We start from the raw sequence: 20,553 nt of genomic DNA, 5'->3' as shown, positions 1-20,553 counted from the left end.
TCACCGTCCAGCAAGCCTACGATGAGATTACTCACGAACGGTGAAGAGCATCATGGAATTGGCGATGAAGGAAGGTTGGTGATGACGATGGCGATGATCTCCCCTCTCCGGAGCCCAGAACGGACTCCAGATCTGCCCTCTAGAGGAAGAACAGGAGGTGGCGGCGCCTCCGTATCGTAAAACGCGATGAACTCTTCTCCTTGATTTTTTTCCGGACGAAAGGGACTAAATAGAGATGAGATTGGAGGCGGTGGAGCAACGTGGGCCCCACAAGCCTGCCAGGCGCGGCCGGGGGGGGGGGGGCGCCTGGTGGGCTTGTGGGCTCTCAGCTCCACCCCTTCGGTTGATTCTTGCGCCAGTATTTTTTATATATTCCACAAAAAATCCCCGTAAATTTCCAGGTCATTCCGAGAACTTTTATTTCCGCAAAAAAACAACACCATGGCAATTCTGCTGAAAACAGCGATAGTCTGGGTTAGTTCCATTCAAATCATGCAAATTAGAGTCCAAAACAAGGGCAAAAGAGTTTGGAAAAGTAGATACGACGGAGACGTATCAGTCGGCCGAGGCGGAGTGGGCCGACGGACCTGGGGGAGGTCGACCTGGCCTGGGCCGCTGCGGCGCTCTCAGCCTGCTAGCGCTGCGGCGCTGGCTGGCGCTCGGTCAACGAGGAGACCGTCTTCCTCCTTCCGCGAGCCACATCAGGTGGCGGCGCTGCCTATTCCGGTGACGTGGAGGTGAGGTTCGCCTGGGGTTGGCCGGATCTGGACGGATCCGGGAGCGGAGGCCCCATTCCCGGCGATGTAAACGCGTTCCGAGTCCATGCACGCTGAATGTCCGGCCATGGCTGCTGCAAAATGGGAGGGAGAGAGGGATTAGAGGGAGAAGAAGAGAGGAGAGGAGGAAGGAGAAGGAAAGGGGCGCGGGTTCAGCCTGATCTAGGCGGAGCTGCGGGGGAGGCTCGACGACTGCTTGTGGCTGGACGAGGAGCTGTTGCTGCGCAGTGCTCGGGCATGGGGACGGTGCTCGGGACGGGAGATCGGGCAGACGGCGGCGCGGACGAACCGGGCTCGGGCGGGCCCCGGATGGGCTTCGCGGGCCCGACGGCTGGAGGGGGAGAGAGAGGCTACTGGGGGTAGGTGGCGCAGATTTTGAGGCAGGGGCTAGGGTTTCCGTTAGGGGCAGGTTAGGGGTGCTTAAATAGGCAGGGGGGCTAGGTTTATCAGTTTTTCGCCCCGGTTCCAACCGCGTGATCGAAATCGCACGGTTTCGCACGCGGGACGGGCTAAGTGGCCATGTGGAGTAGGTTAGCCGATGATGAGAGGGAGAACAGCATCCAGCAACGTATTTTTGAAACACCGATAAAACGTGTGACGATAGACCAAATACGGTGCCGCTACGGTCGACCGTTCGGGTACCAGACGGACTCCGATTGTGACGAAATTTGACAGGCGGCCTACCTATAACTAAATATGACCGCACGCCAAGTTCCAACCCAATCAGAGAAAGTTTTACATACACTTTTAAAAACAGGATTTAAACGATGTCGCGGACGCGTGCGAGTGTGGTCGGGCTCAGAACGGGCAACGACGAGAACCGACAACTAATAACGGATGCAAGTTTGAAAAATGGCGGCAACGGGATGCCGATGCAATGCGGATGATGCGAATGATGCGATGATGATGCGACAAATAAAAATAAACACACGACGAAAATGGAAAGAAAAGGGGAATCTTCTGGAACGTCGGTCTCGAGCTATCACAGAATCCAAACAAATAATAATATGTTTGGGACTACTCTGCTCCAAAAAAATTAACTCTATTCTAGAAAACATAAGCCAAACGGGATAGTTCCATGATATGCCGCTTAAGAAAACCCAGAATCTGAGATACAACTCCTTATTTTTTTGAAGCTCTTTAGAAGATTCTTCATAAAATTATAGAAGCTGAAATTGCAAGAAAATTATACACCAATGCGACGAGTAAGTGGATACCCCTTCGTTTTCCTCTCTTCTCCAATCAGATATATCATTTCATCATTTTTTGTACTTTTAAAGTTGAAGCTAGATGAAAGTCAACTATTTACCTTTGAAAGAGTTGTAACTTATGTATAAAACTGTTTTAAATAAATTTTATGAAGTGGAATTGATTTTAATGAAACAGAGCATTGCCAAATAGATCTGGCCAAACGGGCCGTGTAAATGGGCCAGCTCGACAGCCCGCGTGGCTCGCACGACACGTGCCCGGCCCGGCACGGGCTAATCGTGCCTCGGCCCGGCACGAAGCACGCCTCGTGCCGTGCGTGGGCGTGAAGGCTGGACATACGGCCCGACACAACATGACCCGTTTATCATTTTTATTTTTTGTTTATTTTTATATATATATAAGATTAAAAAGGCTAATAGGTCAAAATCAACACAAAACAGCCCAATATGTTAAAATGGTCTAAATAATAGCCGAACGGGCCGAAATCGATCAAAATAACGGCCTAAAATACTAAAAGCCTAACATACCAGCGGGCCTGGCGTGCCGATGGGCCGACTCGTATAACCCTCGTGTCGTGTTTGGGCCTGATACCCGGGCACGTGGGCTGGCACGGCACGCCCCGTTTACTAATCGTGCCCGGCGGATCATGCCGTGCCAGGCACGATTCTAGCGGGCCGGGCCGTGCCGGGCCGGCCGTTTGGCCATGTATGACTGCCAAACAGGTTCTAGGCTCCTACCCTGTTTTTTCTTTCCGAAGTCACTACTCTCGGTCCCGGGGAGGTTTTTCTAACCCTTGCTGCCCTCCCCGTCCCTGTATCCCCTCCCACCGACGCCGCTCTGCTCGCTGTGGCTGATGCTGTCACGATGGATCCCCGCCGCAGGGCGCCAGCGAGGGCTACTGGGCAGGCTGCGCTCACGCGCTTATTCCTCCGGGAGGGTGTTCGACGCAGCCGTCCGGGACGGCGAACTTCGGGTGTTCGTTGTCGCCGGTGAGGTCTCCGGCGATTCGCTCGCTTCGCGCCTCATGGCGTCCCTCAGGAAGCTCTCCCCTGTTCCCGTTCGTTTCGCTGGCGTAGGCGGGTCTGGCTCAACTCATGCCCCTACATTTTTGGTTCAGTTATTTGTGCTATTAAAGCATTTTCAGTTTCTTCCCAGTCTGAACATTTTTTTCCTTCTGAAACGTCTCAGTCTGAACTTTTTGTTTTCCTTCTGAAACGTCTCAGTTTGAACATTTGATAAATAGCTCTGAAATCACCTAAGTTTATGCACTTTTAGCTTTATATTTGTCTCTTGATGCCAATGTTGTTTTTTCCAACGAATGTTCATTGGTGCATCGTACTCTCATAGATCTTCATTACACATTAAACCGTTATGGTTGCTTTCCTGCAAGAAATGCTTCATACAGTCAAGGTATTTGGACTTGAAGGAAACTTGGAGGCTGATTTATTTCTGGATTGCTTGCTTGTCCTGTCCCGAAAGTGTTTACACTTCCAGATTATGTATTGTACATAGGACTAGGCTCCATTTGTAGTTCATTTTCATGTGTGCACTCATATGCACGCATTAATCATTTCAGCATTGTTGTAGCATCATTTTTCTTTTCATATGTACGATTTGATCCAAACCCAGTTCAAGCTGGATTGCATCATGTTGCAACTTTAATTGTTCATTTATTTACTCACTAAACAGTTTTTTCTCAATTCAGGGAATTAATGTGCAAGGAAGGGTTGCAATCACTTTTTCCCATGGAAGAAATTGCCATAATGGGGTTGTGGGAACTGCTGCCACACATATATAGTGTCAAGGTGCATCTCTGGCGTGTCTTGTGCTTTGCTTTCTATTTGTGTTCACTTAATTGTTGGTTATACTCATTTTTATTTTGCAGAGGAAGATCAAGGATACTTTAGAGGCTGCTATATTATTTCGGCCTCATGCTGTAGTTACTGTTGATTCAAAGGGGTTTTCGTTTCGCCTATTGCAGCAATTAAAATGTAAGGCTTTAAGTAGAATTATTTTACCATACCATAATTTCATTCAAATAACTAAGTTTACATTTATTTTTCATGAGCAAACATGGTAAGATTTTCTGTTGTCTAGGTAGGTACAGTCAAAAGGTTGATAGCCCTATACATGTCCATTATGTTGCACCATCATTCTGGGCTTGGAAAGGTGGTGAAAGCAGGCTCCCAAAGTTGCATAATTTTGTGGATCATATGTTATGTATCCTTCCTTTTGAGGACGAAATTTGCAGATTAAATGGGTTGCCTGCAACATATGTGGGCCATCCCTTATTGGATGATGCTGCTGGCTTAAATGTGGCAGGGACTTCGCTTCAACATAAAAATGTGGTAGGGAATTGTGTGTCTTCATTAGTATCTGTTGCATAATGACCTTCTCTTTTGTTGACCATAGAATTAAAGTCAAGGCGAGATCTTGTCAAAAAAATTGAAGTTCACTGGCCGTTGTCATTGATGGATTAATAAGGCATATCTCCTTTGTTGAGAAAGGTGGCTCATATCCATTAGGACATGGAATGTGCGTCTAAAGATCCCTACACTATTTCCTGCCTAAACCTGGGTGTGGCCATAGAAATCCAAGGAGCTAAATCTCATCCAAAGCTAGGTAGAAGCAAGTGATAGGAACTAGATTATACTTAGCACTATATTATTGTATAAGAAATGGATCCGATATCATGATCCTAAAAGGTTCAAGAGGGTTGTGAGAGAGCGGCATTCCCTTGTGTTTTTCTGATATTGTGCAATGCTAAGAATAATGTTGACATGGAATGTTGTCTTGTCTTCTAGAAGTGACTTTAATTCCTGATATCATGTAAATGAATTGCTAAGGCTAGTACTTTTGAATTTTGTATATCTGTTTGATATCTGGGACCACCAACTTTACTCACAATATAGCTGTCTATGTCTATCAAATTTCCTAGGACTCAGAATTATCTCCTGACATGTCCATGCGTCAACAAAGTGGTGAAGCTTTTAGGCTGGAGAATGGGTTGTCTCCAGGTAATTAAATGTGTCATTCTTTGTGCCTTCTTGAATTCTTCTTGTGCACAAAAATACTGGATTGTTATGCCACTTATTATACCTCTTTTTGTGTTTTTCCTTCTTGCATTTATCAGATCGGTGAATTGTATATGTGACTTTGTAATCGATGCATTTTATGAATTATCATCAAGGAAATATACAACATGTAAGTTCATAAAAGTTAGTTGCTAATAACTACTGCGATGTCATGCTCTTTCATCTAGGTTTTGGAAACTAAATACTGTTTTCCAAAAACTAACATGACGGTCGATGTATGCTAGTGGTGCAACTTCAGATCTACAGATCTCTCTGGCAGTTTATTAACTTCCATTCAAATGTGGCATGCTCGCACATTATCAGTCCTTAAGGCTCAGTTTGTGATTGCCGAACTGTGATGTGCTTAACTTATTTTATAATCTGCTGGGAAAGATAGCCACAGAAACAGGAAAAAGTTGGTTACTGAAATGTAAATTAGACAAAAGCTGGTTGCAGAAACTACTATCATAATCGGCAGCATTGACAAATGCAATCTGAGTACCAACTGCCAGCTGAATCATTACATAGTCAAATCTGTTTTACATGAGATGCAAAGCAGATGGCCAAATATTTTAGCAGCTGTTTTTTTCTTGTGATTTCATTTATCTTAATTTTAACTGCAAATAGCAATCTGGTCTCTGGTGAGACAAGGAACATGTAGCTAAAGCTGAAAAAGAAATATATAGAACTAGCCAACTAGGAGACAAATCAGACACTTATATGGTCTACTATACTATCCATATATTATTAACATGATACACATTTTTTTTTATTTTACGCAATGCAATGCCATCAAAGTTTTCGTTCTGGATCATTAAAAAATTCTAACCTAGAGTGCGTTTGTTGTTTGATCTTTAATCCTAGTACTTGCTACCCAAGTCTTGTAATTGTTTGCTTCTCCTCTTAATGAAATGAGGACAAACACTTGCTTGTAAAAACATTTCTTGCCTTATCATATGCATCAGTAACAATTCATAGCAAGACATCATATCTGGATTTTGTGTTCCGGCATGATGCTAGTTTAGGGACCACTCTATAAATGCACCAAGGTTTCTCAATGGGCTAAATCTTAATATGCATGTGATTGTTGTGTTATAAAAAGCATGTCTGTTTTCTAATGATAAATACTCCTTTGATAGATGCCACAATCTTAACCATGCTGCCTGGAAGCAGGATGCAGGAAGTAGCTCGTATGCTTCCAATCTTCTTTCGGACTGTGCAACATTTAAGCCACACTTTAAATGATTTGTCACTAGTCATCCCAGTTGCTCCACATAGGGATGTGAGGACCTATGTTGAAAATGTAGTTCGATCAGTGCCGTTTCCAGTGATACTGATACCTGGGGGTTCACTAGAAAAAAGATATGGTGCATTCAATGTAAGCTCACTTCTTTTTTGTGTTAATAGCTTTAATTCTCCGCCACCAAATTCACTCTTTGGATATTGTCATTTTCGAATGTTGATATTTTTCACTCATTTGATGGATTTGAAGACTGAAGACATATCAAAGCACCATACCTTGCTAACACAAATATCATGTATTGCTGTTTGTTCCAAAAAAGGATTCATGTTACTACTGTCCCTTTACAGCCGTGCTGTGGCCATAGCCCCTGACTATGATCGGTTAAGTTACCAATAGTATTTTCATCCCGTCTTATATAAGATCAATATCTCTATGAAGAGATATTTGGAGCACTGTTGATTACTTTAGCCAGTGGATTGCCCCACAGATCCACACATTATATTCCACCCATGCTTTTGTCTTTTTTTTTCCTAGGAAATGATTGTGTAATTATATTAAGAGACATTGTTGCTTATCAACAGTTAGATTAGTTATACACAAATATGATTCTCTAAGTGTTCAGTCTTTGTTTTCGAACCAACAGGCCCACACACTAATTCCTTGTTTGGTGATGTTAAGGCTCCTCTGTTACTTCTCAAACCAACCATTCCTTTGGTACCAATGTGTACTAACCAATAGAGCTAAATGTGAAATTTATTTGACTTGATTAATTGTTAGTATGTGAAACTTATAGCAGACAGAGTCTGCTATGCTAATAATCATCATGGGGCTTTGTTGTTGATGTAGTTACTTGTTAAATGCTGCAGCCCTACAGCCAATTTGATGATTGTACGTTCAGTATTCTATGAGTGACCTAAGAAAGTGATATTACTTCTTTTTGCAGGCTAGTAAAGCAGCATTATGTACTTCAGGAACAGCTGTCATGGAACTAATGCTAGCAAAGCTACCCTGTGTGGTGGCCTACCAAGCTCATTTCCTTACCGAGTGCTTCATCCACCTGAGAAAAAAGATAAACTTTATTTCTCTACCAAACATCCTTTTGGACTCTCCCATTGTGCCTGAGATCCTTTTTCGGGCGTGCACAGATAAAAATCTAGCTGCAAAACTAAGGTAATTTTCTTCTTCTGATCTACACCTTATATTTTCGTCAGTACAAAGGGAGCTTCTAGTTATGCAAAATGTTCTCGATTAATCATCAACTTAATTGTGCTATATATTCATCTTAATCTATTTGGCAATATTTCACCTCCATTTCTGACTATGGATTAGACCTCATCATATGTCTCTCATTTTGATCGGTCCAGCGAGGTTATCTTCAACGATGAGGTCCGTCAGCTGCAAGTTGAATCAGCTGAACGAATGCTCCAGGTTCTCTACGAACCGATCAAGCAACGAGGCAATTTGTTTGCAGAGGAGTTGGGGGACTCGAGCTTGTCATCGGACGTCCACTCTCCCAGCACGATTGCAGCATTGACAGTGCTTTATACGGACAGAAATCGGCGGATCGTGCACCGGGATTGAGCGGGCTTTCACAGTGGTGGGTGAATGTTTCATCTGCCAGAGCGCCAGGGCAGCCCCTATTGGTAGGGGACTCTGTTGGCTGAAATTTATGATTGATCATTGGAGGAGCAAAGCAGATGGTTAGGTAAAGTTTTTTGGTGTGGACTGATGTAGAGTTCGTGTCGTGTCAGCATCACAATATCGTCGTAGAAAATTCGAACGCATGTGGTCTGGTGGGTCAATTGTGTGTGGGCCTTGCCCATAGAGAATTCCCGAGTGATGTTTGGCAGAGAAAACACTTCCATGCTTTCCATGCTTGGAATTTTGTGGAGGGTACCGGGGGCATGTGAGCTGGGGAACAAGTAACTTGCAGATATTTCTCCTGTATTCTTTAGCTTTTGTACCTGTGAATCTGGCCATTTGCTAGTGTGATTCCTGCTGCTGCACCTTTTTAAGGCGGTTTTTGTGATGTTTGGATTGACAGACTGCATCAGATGATCAAATATAAGAATCTGGGTTGCAACTCTGGCCATAGAGGATCCTGGGCCAGTGACGGAAGCATGGATGACCAGCGTAGCCACTGATCATGGATGACCACGGCTGAGCTCATGTACACAACACCCTGGGCAATGGGACCGCGAATCCTCAATGGGAAATATACGTATTTTCGAGTGCGAAGTTTTGGTTTGGAAAACATTGATTTGATGGACGATTTTTGTCTGCCAAGTGGGCGTGTGTCCATTTTCATCGTCCTCTTCACGGAGGTCATGTAGAGTACTAATCTTCGACTGCTAACTACCCGTGAAGGAACTTTCAGGAATCGTTCTCGATGAATGAATCGTTTGTCAGCAGAATGTGCCTTCTTCGTTACCGGTTCACACAGTTTCCGAGCATCTGCTATCCGTTAACCGGGTACCTAAAATTCATTTACGGGATACTGTAAATCTGTTTCACGGTATCGTGGGCTGCACGACAGAACGGATCCCGTAAAGCGTACTGCATAATTCAAACGTACTGATTTTTAACAGCGCTGAAATTTAAACATAGTTCATACCAAACTTGGAACATGCTAGATTTAAAGCCTAAAATCTAACTAGTCATCCTTCTTCATCCATCGCGGAGCTGGAGAGGGCGAACGCAAAGTCATACTCTTCCCTGGCCGCCGCTAGCCCCGTGAGACCACTTCTTTGGCGCCTGAGTTTACGAGCTTATATACGGGATCTGTTGAAAATGCTCTTAAACTCTGTCAAATTTTCAGGTAGGAGCGAACCTTCATACAGTCAAGAGGGCCATTGCTCCCATGGAAACTTTAGCTAAACTCTTATAGTACCCTAAATATTAAGGGAAAGTCTTACCTTCCACCGGCTGATCCGCGCGATCCATCCGTCGGTCGCTCGTCCGTTAAATCTCGCCTCGACCTAATAACCGTTTACTGAAACTGGACCGTTGTTTCAGAAACTGGGTAGTTGTTTCAGAAATTGAAACAACGTCTAATCGCGAACCGTTTCCTGAAACTGGATCGTTGTTTCAGAAACTGGGCAGTTGTTTCAGAATCTGGAACAGCGTGGTGATCAGCTTCCCAGAGGCCAGGAGCACGTCGGCAAGGTCGGACCCATGGCGGCCGCGAACGCCGAGGGCGACTGCGGAAGGTCGGCGTTGGGCACGGCGAGCAGCGTCAGTAAGGACCGCCTGGACGTCGACGGCAGCGGCCGGAGGAGCGCCAGCAGCAGCCCCGCCAGCGCGAGGAGGATGAGGCACCGCGAGATCTGTCCCCGCATCTATTATTTTCGCAACGCGGCTATTGTTTCTGCAACTCGACCTCTGTTTCATGAACTATTAAATGCGGGAACGTAGATCGGACGACTGCATCGATACATCCAACGGTCGTTGAGGTGGCGGATGTTTACTAAACATCCGTCGGTGGACGCGTAGCAGCAAATATTAAGCTTGAATAAAAAAAAAATCTCAGAGTTAATGCATGACTTATCTTCTTCGTCCCCTCAACTATCTTCATGAAGCTGTATACTAGTACTACTGCTGTACAATTGTCAATTGACAGGTTGATAACCGTAGAGAAATCACCAAAATAGCATCTTGTGCCTTTGCCCGAAGCTAGAGACGATTACCCACCAAACGCAAATTGACCCACCACGCATGAACGGTTACAGAATGGAATTCAATGTCGGATGCCTAACTAAGAAACTGACCACGCACCGCTAATATAATAATATAAGAGAAAGAAACAATCGGCGAGCGAAGGAACGCACGCGTCACGGATTCACCTCCCCGCCGCAGCGTTCACCTCGCCCCATCGGCGCCGCCGCGGCGCGCCCCGTCCGCCGCGACGGACGTCGGGAAGTTGAGCAGCGCCTTGGCGCCGCGCAGGCGGAACGCGGCGCGGTCGTAGGCGACGGCCGCCTCCTCGGCCGTGCCGAAGGTGCCGAGCCACAGGCGCGCGCCGTGCCGCGCCGGGTCCCGGATCTCCGCCGCGTACTTGCCCCACGGCCGCCGCCTCACCCCGCGGTAGTGCGGCCGCTCCTCCCCGGCCCTCCCGGCGGCGCCTGCCCCGCCGCCGTCGGCCGTGCCGGTACCACCGGCGGCAACGGCCCTCGCCGTCTTCGTCGGGGGAGGGGTGGAGGAGGGCGGGGCGGCGGCCAGGGCGGAGGCCTCGTGGAGGACGTCGAAGAGGAGCATGTCGAGGGAGTCGTTCTCGTTGAGGGGGAGGTAGTACTGGCCGTGGCCGTGGGTAGCGGCACCGGCCAGCGAGAGGGACGCGTCCATGCCGGCGCCCGCGCCCGCGCCGGGCGTGGCGAGGTGGTCGGCGCCGAGCGGGAGAGGCATGCCTGCGCGCGGGTGGGGCGTGGGGTTTATTAGCTTGCTGCGTACAGCCGGAGAGAGTATGTTGCTATTTAGGCCGGAGAAGGCTTCCCCGGCAAGACACTGGCTGGTTTTCTTGGGGAGCATTGACGAGGTGGAGACCGCGTGGGCACTCTGTGCCCACGATTCTTGGGGAGGAAGGCAAGGCAGAGGAGGACAAAGGAAAACAACGGAGCCGTGGTGGAATTTTTCATTTTTCAAGTGATGAGCAGAGACCCGTGACATAAATCGTCGTCGGAGCTCCACGCCCAGGGACGAGCAGCCCGGGGCCCCGGCGGGAAGAGTCGTGGTCGTGAACAAGTGTTGTTCTCGAAGGGACGGACAGGCCGGACAGAGGTTCTGGACTTGTTGGGTTGTTTTGCCTGCTCCGTCCACGATCAGTAAGGGGTGCGCACTGCACTCTCTTCTTTTTGACAATGCGCGTGTTTTATTTTTGTGTAGCAAGGGTCGGTCGAAATCACTCTTCTGATCTTGTCAGTGAAGATACACGCAAACTGAACTTGAAACTGAAGAATTTTATAATCTGATCCTTTTGACAACGTTATGGACCACGGTGTTCCCGTTCAATACAGAAACGCCGAAGTAGATTGCGTTTCTACGAAATATGAAAACACCGTCCGAAATCGTGAATCTGTCCTGGCCCACTAGCAGGCTAGCCCACGTTACTCGGTGACGTGACATGCCCGAAACGCTGATCCGGTATGCATCATAGTAACCATTACCTGCCGGTACAAGAAGGCTAAGGCCGCCGACCCCCCAACTCCACTTAACAACCCAGTTACGAAGAGGGTCCAAGAACATCCATGAGACCGTATTCCCCGTGCCATGCGGAAACACCACTTGGGTCAAAAGGTTTCATAAGTAAGCCGTGGCGTACCTCTCCACAACAGCCGGACTGGCATCCCGTGGACACTCATAGAAATGTTCTTGTAACCATGAGAACAACACACCGGATGTCCTCGAATCCATCTTGGTTTCATGAATCCACGATGGTGGTTCAACACCAACCAATCCTGCAACCCGTTGTCGCCACCCCTCAGAATTCACCTTCCCGGTAAGAGCCATGCCCTCGATCGGTAGCCGGGAGATCATCGCTATATCCTCCAAAGTGATGGTCATCTCACCAAGAGCAAGGTGGAAAGAGTGCGTCTCCGGCCTCCAACGGTCCGTAAGGGCAGTAATGGCCATCGAGTTCAGCCGGGGTGGTGTGCCTTTAAAGTTGAGCACAAATTGAAGAAGATCCATTCTTCTAAAATAAGGCTCATAGCGACGGTCATATATGAGAGATTCATGCGGGTTGTGGCCCCTCAATCGAAGAACTAACGGAACCTAAAACCCCCCGCACATTTTTTGTTACTTCTATCAATTTGTCACAATATGAAAATCAAAGAATGTAGATACATAATTACCTCCCCTCTTTCCACTACCACAACACGATGCTTCTTTTCGTAATAATCATCAAGGTCGGGGTATTTATCCGGCTTAAACATCCTACATAATAGGTTTAGCAACAAATAATCTTAGGATTTAACACACTATATTTCTACCGTTTCACCATGAAGAATAAGAGAGGGAGAAGAAGAAGGGAAAGGGGACAAATCACAAACAACCAATTTTAGGGTTCACCATGTTTCAAAAAATGCATCTACAGTAATCAATCTTGATTGAAAAAATTGGAGTAACGGAAGGAGAATACCTCAAGCAACTTTGGGATGGTCCGATCTACTCCTTTTGATGGCAAAAATGAAGGATTAGGGTTGGATTTGGTGGAGAAGAAGAGATGGGCAGAGGTGAAAGTGCAATCATGTCCTTAATCATATTTTGATGTTGTTGACAACATACACATAGGGAACTAATCACCTCTGTCAAGTGCATTTCAGGATACTTCCCATGAGATTATTTGTGTGTATCATAATTGATGCTTTCACGATACTCAAGTACGGAGAAACAAGACAAAAAGCTCTATCTCTTTCTGGTTTACACTTGAGTATAGGGATCCCGAGCTATTAAGAGGGTATCACTGGTTCTCGCGATAGACTTGCTCAAAAATCTAAGAAAAATCCCATGGTTGAGTTCCTGTCTACACTAAATTGTTTGGGCCTCCGATGGCTCGGACATCCGAGGCCTCCGAACCGACACTTCACAACTCTCGGATGTCTGATGCCCCCGGAAGTCCGGAGCTTCCTCACCACCATTGAATCCTCGGATTTATGGTCCTTCCGGTCGACCAACCTTCGGACGTCCGTATGTGCCCGGAATTCCGACGCCGTCCCAACATAACCAAACTGACCTGACGTCCGGCCCTTCCGGAAGACCGTGCGCCGGACAGCCGACGCCCTTCGGTCGTCCGAACACTGTGCTAAAATCTCCCTTTGTTGCGCTGACGTGCTCTCTATAGTGTCCGATCTTCCGACCCTTCCTTTTGATTCGGACGACCGGAGCTTGTCGAACGTCCGGCAAGTGCGCAGAATAAGTGACGTCCAACGGTCATTTTCCACTACTACTATATATACCCCTTCCCAGCTCGAGTGAGGGTTGTCCAATGATACGTCTCAAACGTATCTATAATTTTTGATGGTTTCACGCTGTTATCTTGTCAACTTTGGATGTTTTATATACCTTTTATATCTTTTTTGGGACTAACTTATTAATTCAGTGCCAAGTGCCAGTTCCTGTTTTTTCTGTGTTTTTGACTCTTTTCAGATCTGATTTTGGAACGGAGTCCAAACGGAATAAAATCCCCGAAATAAATTTTTCCAGAACAGAAGAAGATCGGGGGGCTTGAGGGCCAAGGCAGGGGGGCGACTGGGAGCCCACAAGCCTTGTTGCCACGGCCAGGGGGGCCGCGGCAACCAGGCTTGTGGCCTCCCTGGCGCTCCCCTGCCCTAGCTCTTTGGCCTATAAATTCCCTAAAATCGTAGAAAAAATCAGGGCATCCACGAAAACACTTTTCCGCCGTCACAAGCTTCCGTTTCCGCGAGATCTCATCTGGAGACCCTTCCCGGTGCCCTGCTGGGCTTCTACATCAACATCATCGCCTCTCCAATGACTCGTGAGTAGTACACTTCAGACCTACGGGTCCGTAGTTAGTAGCTAGATGGCTTCTTCTCTCTCTTGGATCTTCAATACAAAGTTCTCCATGATCTTCATGGAGATCTATCCGATGTAATCCTCTTTGGCGGTGTGTTTGTCGAGATCCGATGAATTGTGGGGTTTGTGATCAGATTATCTATGAATTATATTTGAGTCTTTGCTGATTTCTTATATGCATGATTTGATATCCTTGTAAGTCTCTATGAGTCTTGGGTTTTGTTTGGCCAACTAGATCTATGATTCTTGCAATGGGAGAAGTGCTTGGTTTTGGGTTCATACCGTGCGGTGACCTTTCCCAGTGACAGAAGGGGCAGCAAGGCACACATCGTGTTGTTGCCATCAAGGGTAACAAGATGGGCTTTCATCATAGATTTGATATTTTCCATCTACATCATGTCATCTTGCTTAAGGCGTTACTCTGTTCTTTTGAACTTAATACACTAGATGCATGCTGGATAGCGGTCGACGTGTGGAGTAATAGTAGTAGATGCAGAAAGTATCGGTCTACTTGTTTTGGACGTGATGCCTATAGATATAATCATTGCCATAGATAACGTCATGACTTTGCGCGGTTCTATCAATTGCTCGACAGTAATTCGTTCACCCATCATCTACTTGCTTTCATGAGAGAAGCCACTAGTGAATACTACGGCCCCCGGGTCTATTCACAACTATCATCTCCACTTTCACTTTTACTTTGCTTTGTTTACTTTTTGCTTTCAGTTCTCACTTTGCAAACAATCTATAAGGGATTGACAACCCCTTCATAGCGTTGGGTGCAAGCTCTTTGTGTTTGTGCAGGTACTTGTGACTTGACGCGATCCTCCTACTGGATCGATACCTTGGTTCTCAAACTGAGGGAAATACTTACCGCCGCTGTGCTACATCACCCTTTCCTCTTCAAGGGAACACCAACGCAAGGCTCCAAGGCCGCGGGAAATCCTTTGCATATTTGCCAAGGAAGTCCCTATAGGCGTAGCCCATAGCATAAGGATTCCTAGCGCCGTTGCCAGGGAAGGTCTGTTGACGCAGTAGCATCCAACACACTAGAAAGATTCCAAGAACATCTTTCTATCTCACTCTCTCACCTCCTCACCAAATCTCAGATCCCAAGAGCGTTTGTGAGGATTCTTGAGTGTTGTTCCAATCAAAAGATAGATCGTCCCTCTCCCCTTCTCTCAACCAAAGCAATTCGTGATTTGAGAAAGTCTTGAGTGGTTCCCTTGATCTTGTTACTCTTGGAGGTTGGAGACTCCTACACGGTAGGAGTTCTTTCGAGAGGAATCAAACCACTGTGATTTCCCCCGGAAAGTTTGTGAGGGTTTGGAGGCCACCTCAAGGCCTAGTACTAGTGGTTGAGAAACTCCTTCGTGGTTGTTAGAGCATATTTCTCCATATGTGGTTTTGGTAATTGATGACAGTCCCTATGGACTAATGGTTTCCTTAAGTTATATTCGAAGGATTTGTCCATAGTCACTTCTTGAAGTCCATCTATTGGTTTCAAGGAGTTTATATGATGACCAAGGTGGTATTCAAAGTATTATAAAAAGATTGCTCATAAAGACACAAGGTTGATCAAGACTAAGCAAAGAGTAAATCAAGATGATCAACACACAAAGTTGTACAAGATGTACCAAGAGGGATCAAGTGATCCCATGGTATGGTAAACATTGTCCATAACGCTTTTGTGTACTAACCCATGGTCTTCGTGAGAGTTCTATGTGGGGTTAGGTGTGTCTCCATGGATTTGCGTCAAGAGGAAGATCTCATTCAACCTGTGAAGGGATGACATCAAGTGGTGATCGTCATCAAGATTGCGGTATGCAAGTTCAAGTGGATCATCACGAAGATATCATGCTTGAAGCTTGCCGTCCATTGTGGTGGCAATGGACTTGTGAAGATGTGCTGAAGAGTGGCTCACCCATAGTGAGTATGGGGGAGCAATCAACTAGTCTTCGTCAAACCAACGCAATCAAGAAAGGTGGTCCATCTTGAGGAAGCCAAGATCATCATCATATAGCTCAAGAGGACTAGGTGCAAGGTATAGGTTTGCCCTTGATAGGTTTTCTATTTTAGGATAGATTGGCGTACTGTCAAGGGGGCTCTCAGTGAGTAGCTTAATCATATCGTTTGTTGAGATCTCAAACCATTTGCATCCTTGCATCATATTTCTTGGTTCTTGTTTGATGTTTCTCTTTGTGAGTTTTAGAGCTTATGGTCATCTTCATGACAAGCTCGAGTTCATCGAAAACAGAGTCCATATGCATCTTCTATGATGTTTTCGATGCTGGTAGTTTTTGTCGGTTCTTCATTCATAGAGGTCTCACATCTCTATATCATTGGCATTTTCACAACTGCATCTTCTTAAGATTTCGCTGTTTGATAGCTCTTGTCGCCCTGAATCCAACAAGCTTGGGTTTGGTCAATTTGGAGCTCGTATGCGAAAGTTATGGCAGTTTCAGTGGCCAACGGTAGGAGCGGTAGTAGTTTTTTTACTTCCGCTCTCTGGGTGGTAGTAGTTTTTTTACTACCACTCCGTCAGACTTTTTGCGCATCCTTTTGCCTCAGAAGTGGTAGGCATGGTAGTAACTTTTTACTACCGTGGTTAGTGAACCTACCATGTGGTAGTACAACTCCTAGCAGCGGTAGTACCGCTCTGCTCGGGCTGTGAGTGGGGGTAACGGTCAGATTCTTTCCTCCACTATATAAAGGGGGTCTTCTTCCCCATTTGACAAAATCCATCTGTTGAGCTCGCGTTCTTCCCCATTGTTGACCTTCTTAGAGCTTGCTAACTCTCAATCTCTCCAATGATTCTTGCTAGTTCTTGAGGGAAAAGAGAGAGGAGATCTAGATCCACATCTCCACCAATCACCTTCTCCTCTATGTGAGGGGAACCCCTTGGATCTTGATCTTGGAGTTCTTTGTGAGCTCCTTGTTCTTCCTCTCATATTTCTCCATAGCTTTTGTTGTTGTGGAGGGATTTGAGTGTGAGGGACTTGACCACTTCATGTGTTTTTTCCATTGCATTAGTTGCATCGGTTTGAGTTCTCCATGGTGATACGTGGAAGTGATAAGTTGAGAAGATTATTTCCCTTGGGTACTTGGTACCCCTAGAAGCTTGGTGGTGCCTCGGAGCTCAATCATTGTGGTGTAAGGCTCCGGGCAAGCGTCGGGGTCTCCAATTAAGTTGTGGAGATTTCCCCGAGCATTTGTGGTCACCTCGAAGCCATATGCCATTGTGGTTAAGCTTCATGGTGTTGTTGGGAGCCTCCAATTAAGTTGTCGAGATTGCCCCAACCTTGTTTGTACGGGTTCGGTGACCGCCCTCAAGGGTCCCTTAGTGAAATCATGGCATCTTGCATTGTGCAAGGGCGGGAGGAGATTACGATGGCCTTAACGGCATCTCGGGGAGCATTGTGCCTCGACACCGCTCCAAACGGAGATTAGCATCTCTAAGGGTGTGAACTTCGGGATACATCATCGTCTCCACGTGCCTCAGTTATCTCTTACCCGAACCCTTTACTTATGCACTTTACTTTGTGATAGTCATATTGTTTCTTGTTATATATCTTGCTATCACTTAGTTGTTTATATTGCTTAGCATAAGTTGTTGGTGCACATAGACGGGCCTAGTTGTTTCAGGTTGTGCTTGACAAATTAAATGTTAGTTTTATTCCGCATTTGTTCAAGCCTAAAACGTAATTATTTTAAAGTGCCTATTCAACCCCCCTCTCTAGGCGACATCCACGTCCTTTCAGTGGTGTTGTCTCAAGGAGAGAATATGTGAGCCTTCGTGGCGTTGGTGTGCCTTGATAACCCACAAGTATATGGGATCACAATAGTTTTCGAGGGTAGAGTATTCAACCCTAATTTATAGATTCGACACAAGGGGAGCCAAAGAATATTTGCACGTATTAGCAGATGTGTTGTCAATTCAACCACGCTTTGAGATTTAGTATCTGCACCATAGTGAACAGTAGCATAGTAATATGATAGTTTTGATAGTAGTAGCAACAGTAACGATAACATTAATAGCAATTTTGTAGCAGTTGTAACAGTAGTAGCAACAGTAGTAACTTAGCAAGAACAATATGTGGAAAACTCGTAGGCTCTGGATCAGTGATATTGCTGGATAATATTCATCATGTATCAGTCATAACATAGGGCGACACAGAACTAGCTCCCATTCATCGATATACTATAGGCATGTATTTCGTAAATAGTCATACGTGCTTATGGAAAAGAACTTGCATGACATATTTTGTCCTACCCTCCCGTGGCAGCGGGGTCTATAAGCAAACTAAGGGATATTAAGGCCTCCTTTTAATAGAGAACTAGAACAAAGCATTAACACATAGTGAATACATAAACTCCTCTACTATGGTAATCATCGGAAGGAATCCCAATTATTGTCACTTTGGGGTATGCGGATCCTAAGACATAGTAGGTGCATATAACTTGCAAGATTGGATCAAGAACATAGATATAATGGTGAAAACATAAACGGTTCAGATCTGAAATCATGGCACTCGGGCCCTAGTGACAAGCATTAAGCATGTCAAATTCATATCAACATCAATCTATGAACATAGTGGATATTAGGGATCACATCCTAACAAAACTAACTCGATTACGTGATGAATCTCGTCCACCTCCTCACCGACCAACAAGCCTACGAAGGAATTACTCACTCCTAGTGGGGAGCATCATGGAATTGGCGATGAAGGAGGGTTAGTGATGACGAAGACCGAAGGTTCCCCTCTCCGGAGCCCCAAACGGACTCTAGATCTGGCCCCCCGATGAAGAACACGAGGTGGCAATGGATCCATACGTGAAATGCGATGAAACTTCCTCTCCTATTTTTTTCTACAAAAATAGGATTTTATAGTGCTGGAGTTAGGGTCAACGGAGCCTCAAGGGCCTCACTGTTCGGTAACGTAGCATAAATTCAAAAATTTCCTACGCATATTCAGATCTTCCTATGGAGAGACCAGCAATGAGAGAGGGGTAAGAGCATCTTCATACCTTGGAAGATCGCTAAGCGGAAGCGTTGCTAGAACGCGGTTGATGGAGTCGTACTCGCAGCGATTCCGATCTAGTGTCGAACTACGACACCTCCGCGTTCAACACACGTGCAGCCCGGTGACATCTCCCGCACCTTGATCCAGCAAGGAGGAGGGAGAGGTTGGGGAAGAACTCCAGCAGCACGACGGCGTGGTGTCGATGGAGAGACGAGGTCTCCCGGCAGGGCTTCACCAAGCACTGGTAGAGAGGAGGAGGAAGAAGGGCAGGGCTGTGCCGAGGGAGAGGGAGAAGTCTGTCTCCCAAGGGCCAAAACCCCTCTCTATTTATAGGAGGAGGGGGCGGGGCTGCACCACCCCTAGGGTTCCCTCCCTAGGGGCTGGCGGCCACCAGATGGGAAAAGGGAGGCGGCGGCTAGGGTGGGAGGGGGTGGCGCACCACCTGGTGGGCCTAATGCCCACCCGCGCCTAGGGTTGCCCCCTCTCCCCACCACTTGCGCATTGGGCTGAGTGTGGGAGGTGCACCAGCCCACCTAGGGGCTGGGTCCCTCCCGCACTTGGACCATCTAGACTCTTGGGGTCGTTGCCCCCCTTCGGTGGACCCCCGGGGCCACCTCCGATGGTCCCGGTGGTCCCGGTACGTTACCGGTGACGCCCGAAACACTTTCGGCGTCCAAACCCATCCATCCTATATATCAATCTTTACCTCCAGACCATTTGGGAGCTCCTTGTGACGTCCGGGATCTCATCCAAGACTCCGAACAACTTTCGGTAACCTCGTATAACAATTCCCTATAACCCTAGCATCATCGAACCTTAAGTGTGTAGACCCTACGGGTTCGGGAGACAGGCAGACATGACCGAGACACCTCTTTGGCCAATAACGATCAGCGGGGTCTGGATACCCATGGTGGCTCCCACTCGCTCCATGATGATCTCATTGGATGAACCACGATGTCAAGGATTCAATCAATCCCGTATACGATTCCCTTTGTCTGTCGGTATAGAACTTGCCCAAGATTCGATCGTCGGTATACCAATACCTTGTTCAATCTCATTACCGGTAAGTCTCTTTACTCGTTCCGTAGCACGTCCATCCTCAATTTGGCACGAAGGCCTCGTCAGGGATAGAAGCGCATCTCGTCGTGTCGCAAGAATGGATATCGTTACAAGTACATGTACTGAAAATAAGAGATATATATACATAGTTGGCTTACACTCGCCACAAGCTACATCAGAGTCACATGAGTACATTACATAATCATCAAGAGTAAGAGCAGGGTCCGACTACGGACGAAAACAAACGACAAAAGAAGAACGACGTCCATCCTTGCTATCCCAGGCTGCCGGCCTGAAACCCATCCTAGATCGATGAAGAAGAAGAAGAAGCAACTCCAAATGAACAATCAACGCGCTCGCGTCAAGTAACCTTTACCTGTACCTGCAACTGGTGTTGTAGTAATCTGTGAGCCACAGGGGACTCAGCAATCTCATTTCCAAAGGTATCAAGACTAGCAAAGCTTACTGGGTGAGGCATGGTTAAGTGGTGAGGTTGCAGCAACGGCTAAGCATATATTTGGTGGCTAAACTTACGAGTACAAGAAATAAGAGGGGGAAGATCTACGCATAACGGACGTGTCTACTGATGATCAAAAGAATGATCCTGAACACCTACCTACGTCAAACATAACCCCACCGTA

The 20,553-nt window shown here is 46.6% G+C and overlaps 2 protein-coding genes across 2 annotated transcripts; one reads left to right on the top strand and one right to left on the bottom strand.

Moving 5' to 3' along the window:
- The first annotated feature begins 2,741 nt into the window (after positions 1–2,741).
- On the top strand, positions 2,742–8,317 carry LOC123444425 (probable lipid-A-disaccharide synthase, mitochondrial). Its single transcript, XM_045121128.1, has 8 exons — positions 2,742–3,065; positions 3,691–3,790; positions 3,871–3,976; positions 4,083–4,333; positions 4,924–5,002; positions 6,199–6,437; positions 7,246–7,472; positions 7,667–8,317. The coding sequence occupies exons 1-8, from the start codon at positions 2,839–2,841 to the stop codon at positions 7,881–7,883; spliced, it is 1,446 nt and encodes a 481-aa protein (XP_044977063.1). The 5' UTR covers positions 2,742–2,838; the 3' UTR covers positions 7,884–8,317.
- Positions 8,318–9,845: 1,528 nt separating this feature from the next.
- On the bottom strand, positions 9,846–11,307 carry LOC123440257 (ethylene-responsive transcription factor ABR1-like). Its single transcript, XM_045116833.1, has one exon. The coding sequence runs from the start codon at positions 10,962–10,964 to the stop codon at positions 10,161–10,163; it is 804 nt and encodes a 267-aa protein (XP_044972768.1). The 5' UTR covers positions 10,965–11,307; the 3' UTR covers positions 9,846–10,160.
- Positions 11,308–20,553: the final 9,246 nt, after the last annotated feature.

The sequence above is a fragment of the Hordeum vulgare genome, chromosome 3H (assembly GCF_904849725.1).
Source record: "Hordeum vulgare subsp. vulgare chromosome 3H, MorexV3_pseudomolecules_assembly, whole genome shotgun sequence".
NCBI lineage: Eukaryota > Viridiplantae > Streptophyta > Magnoliopsida > Poales > Poaceae > Hordeum > Hordeum vulgare.
This window is presented reverse-complemented; position numbering and strand designations above follow the sequence as displayed.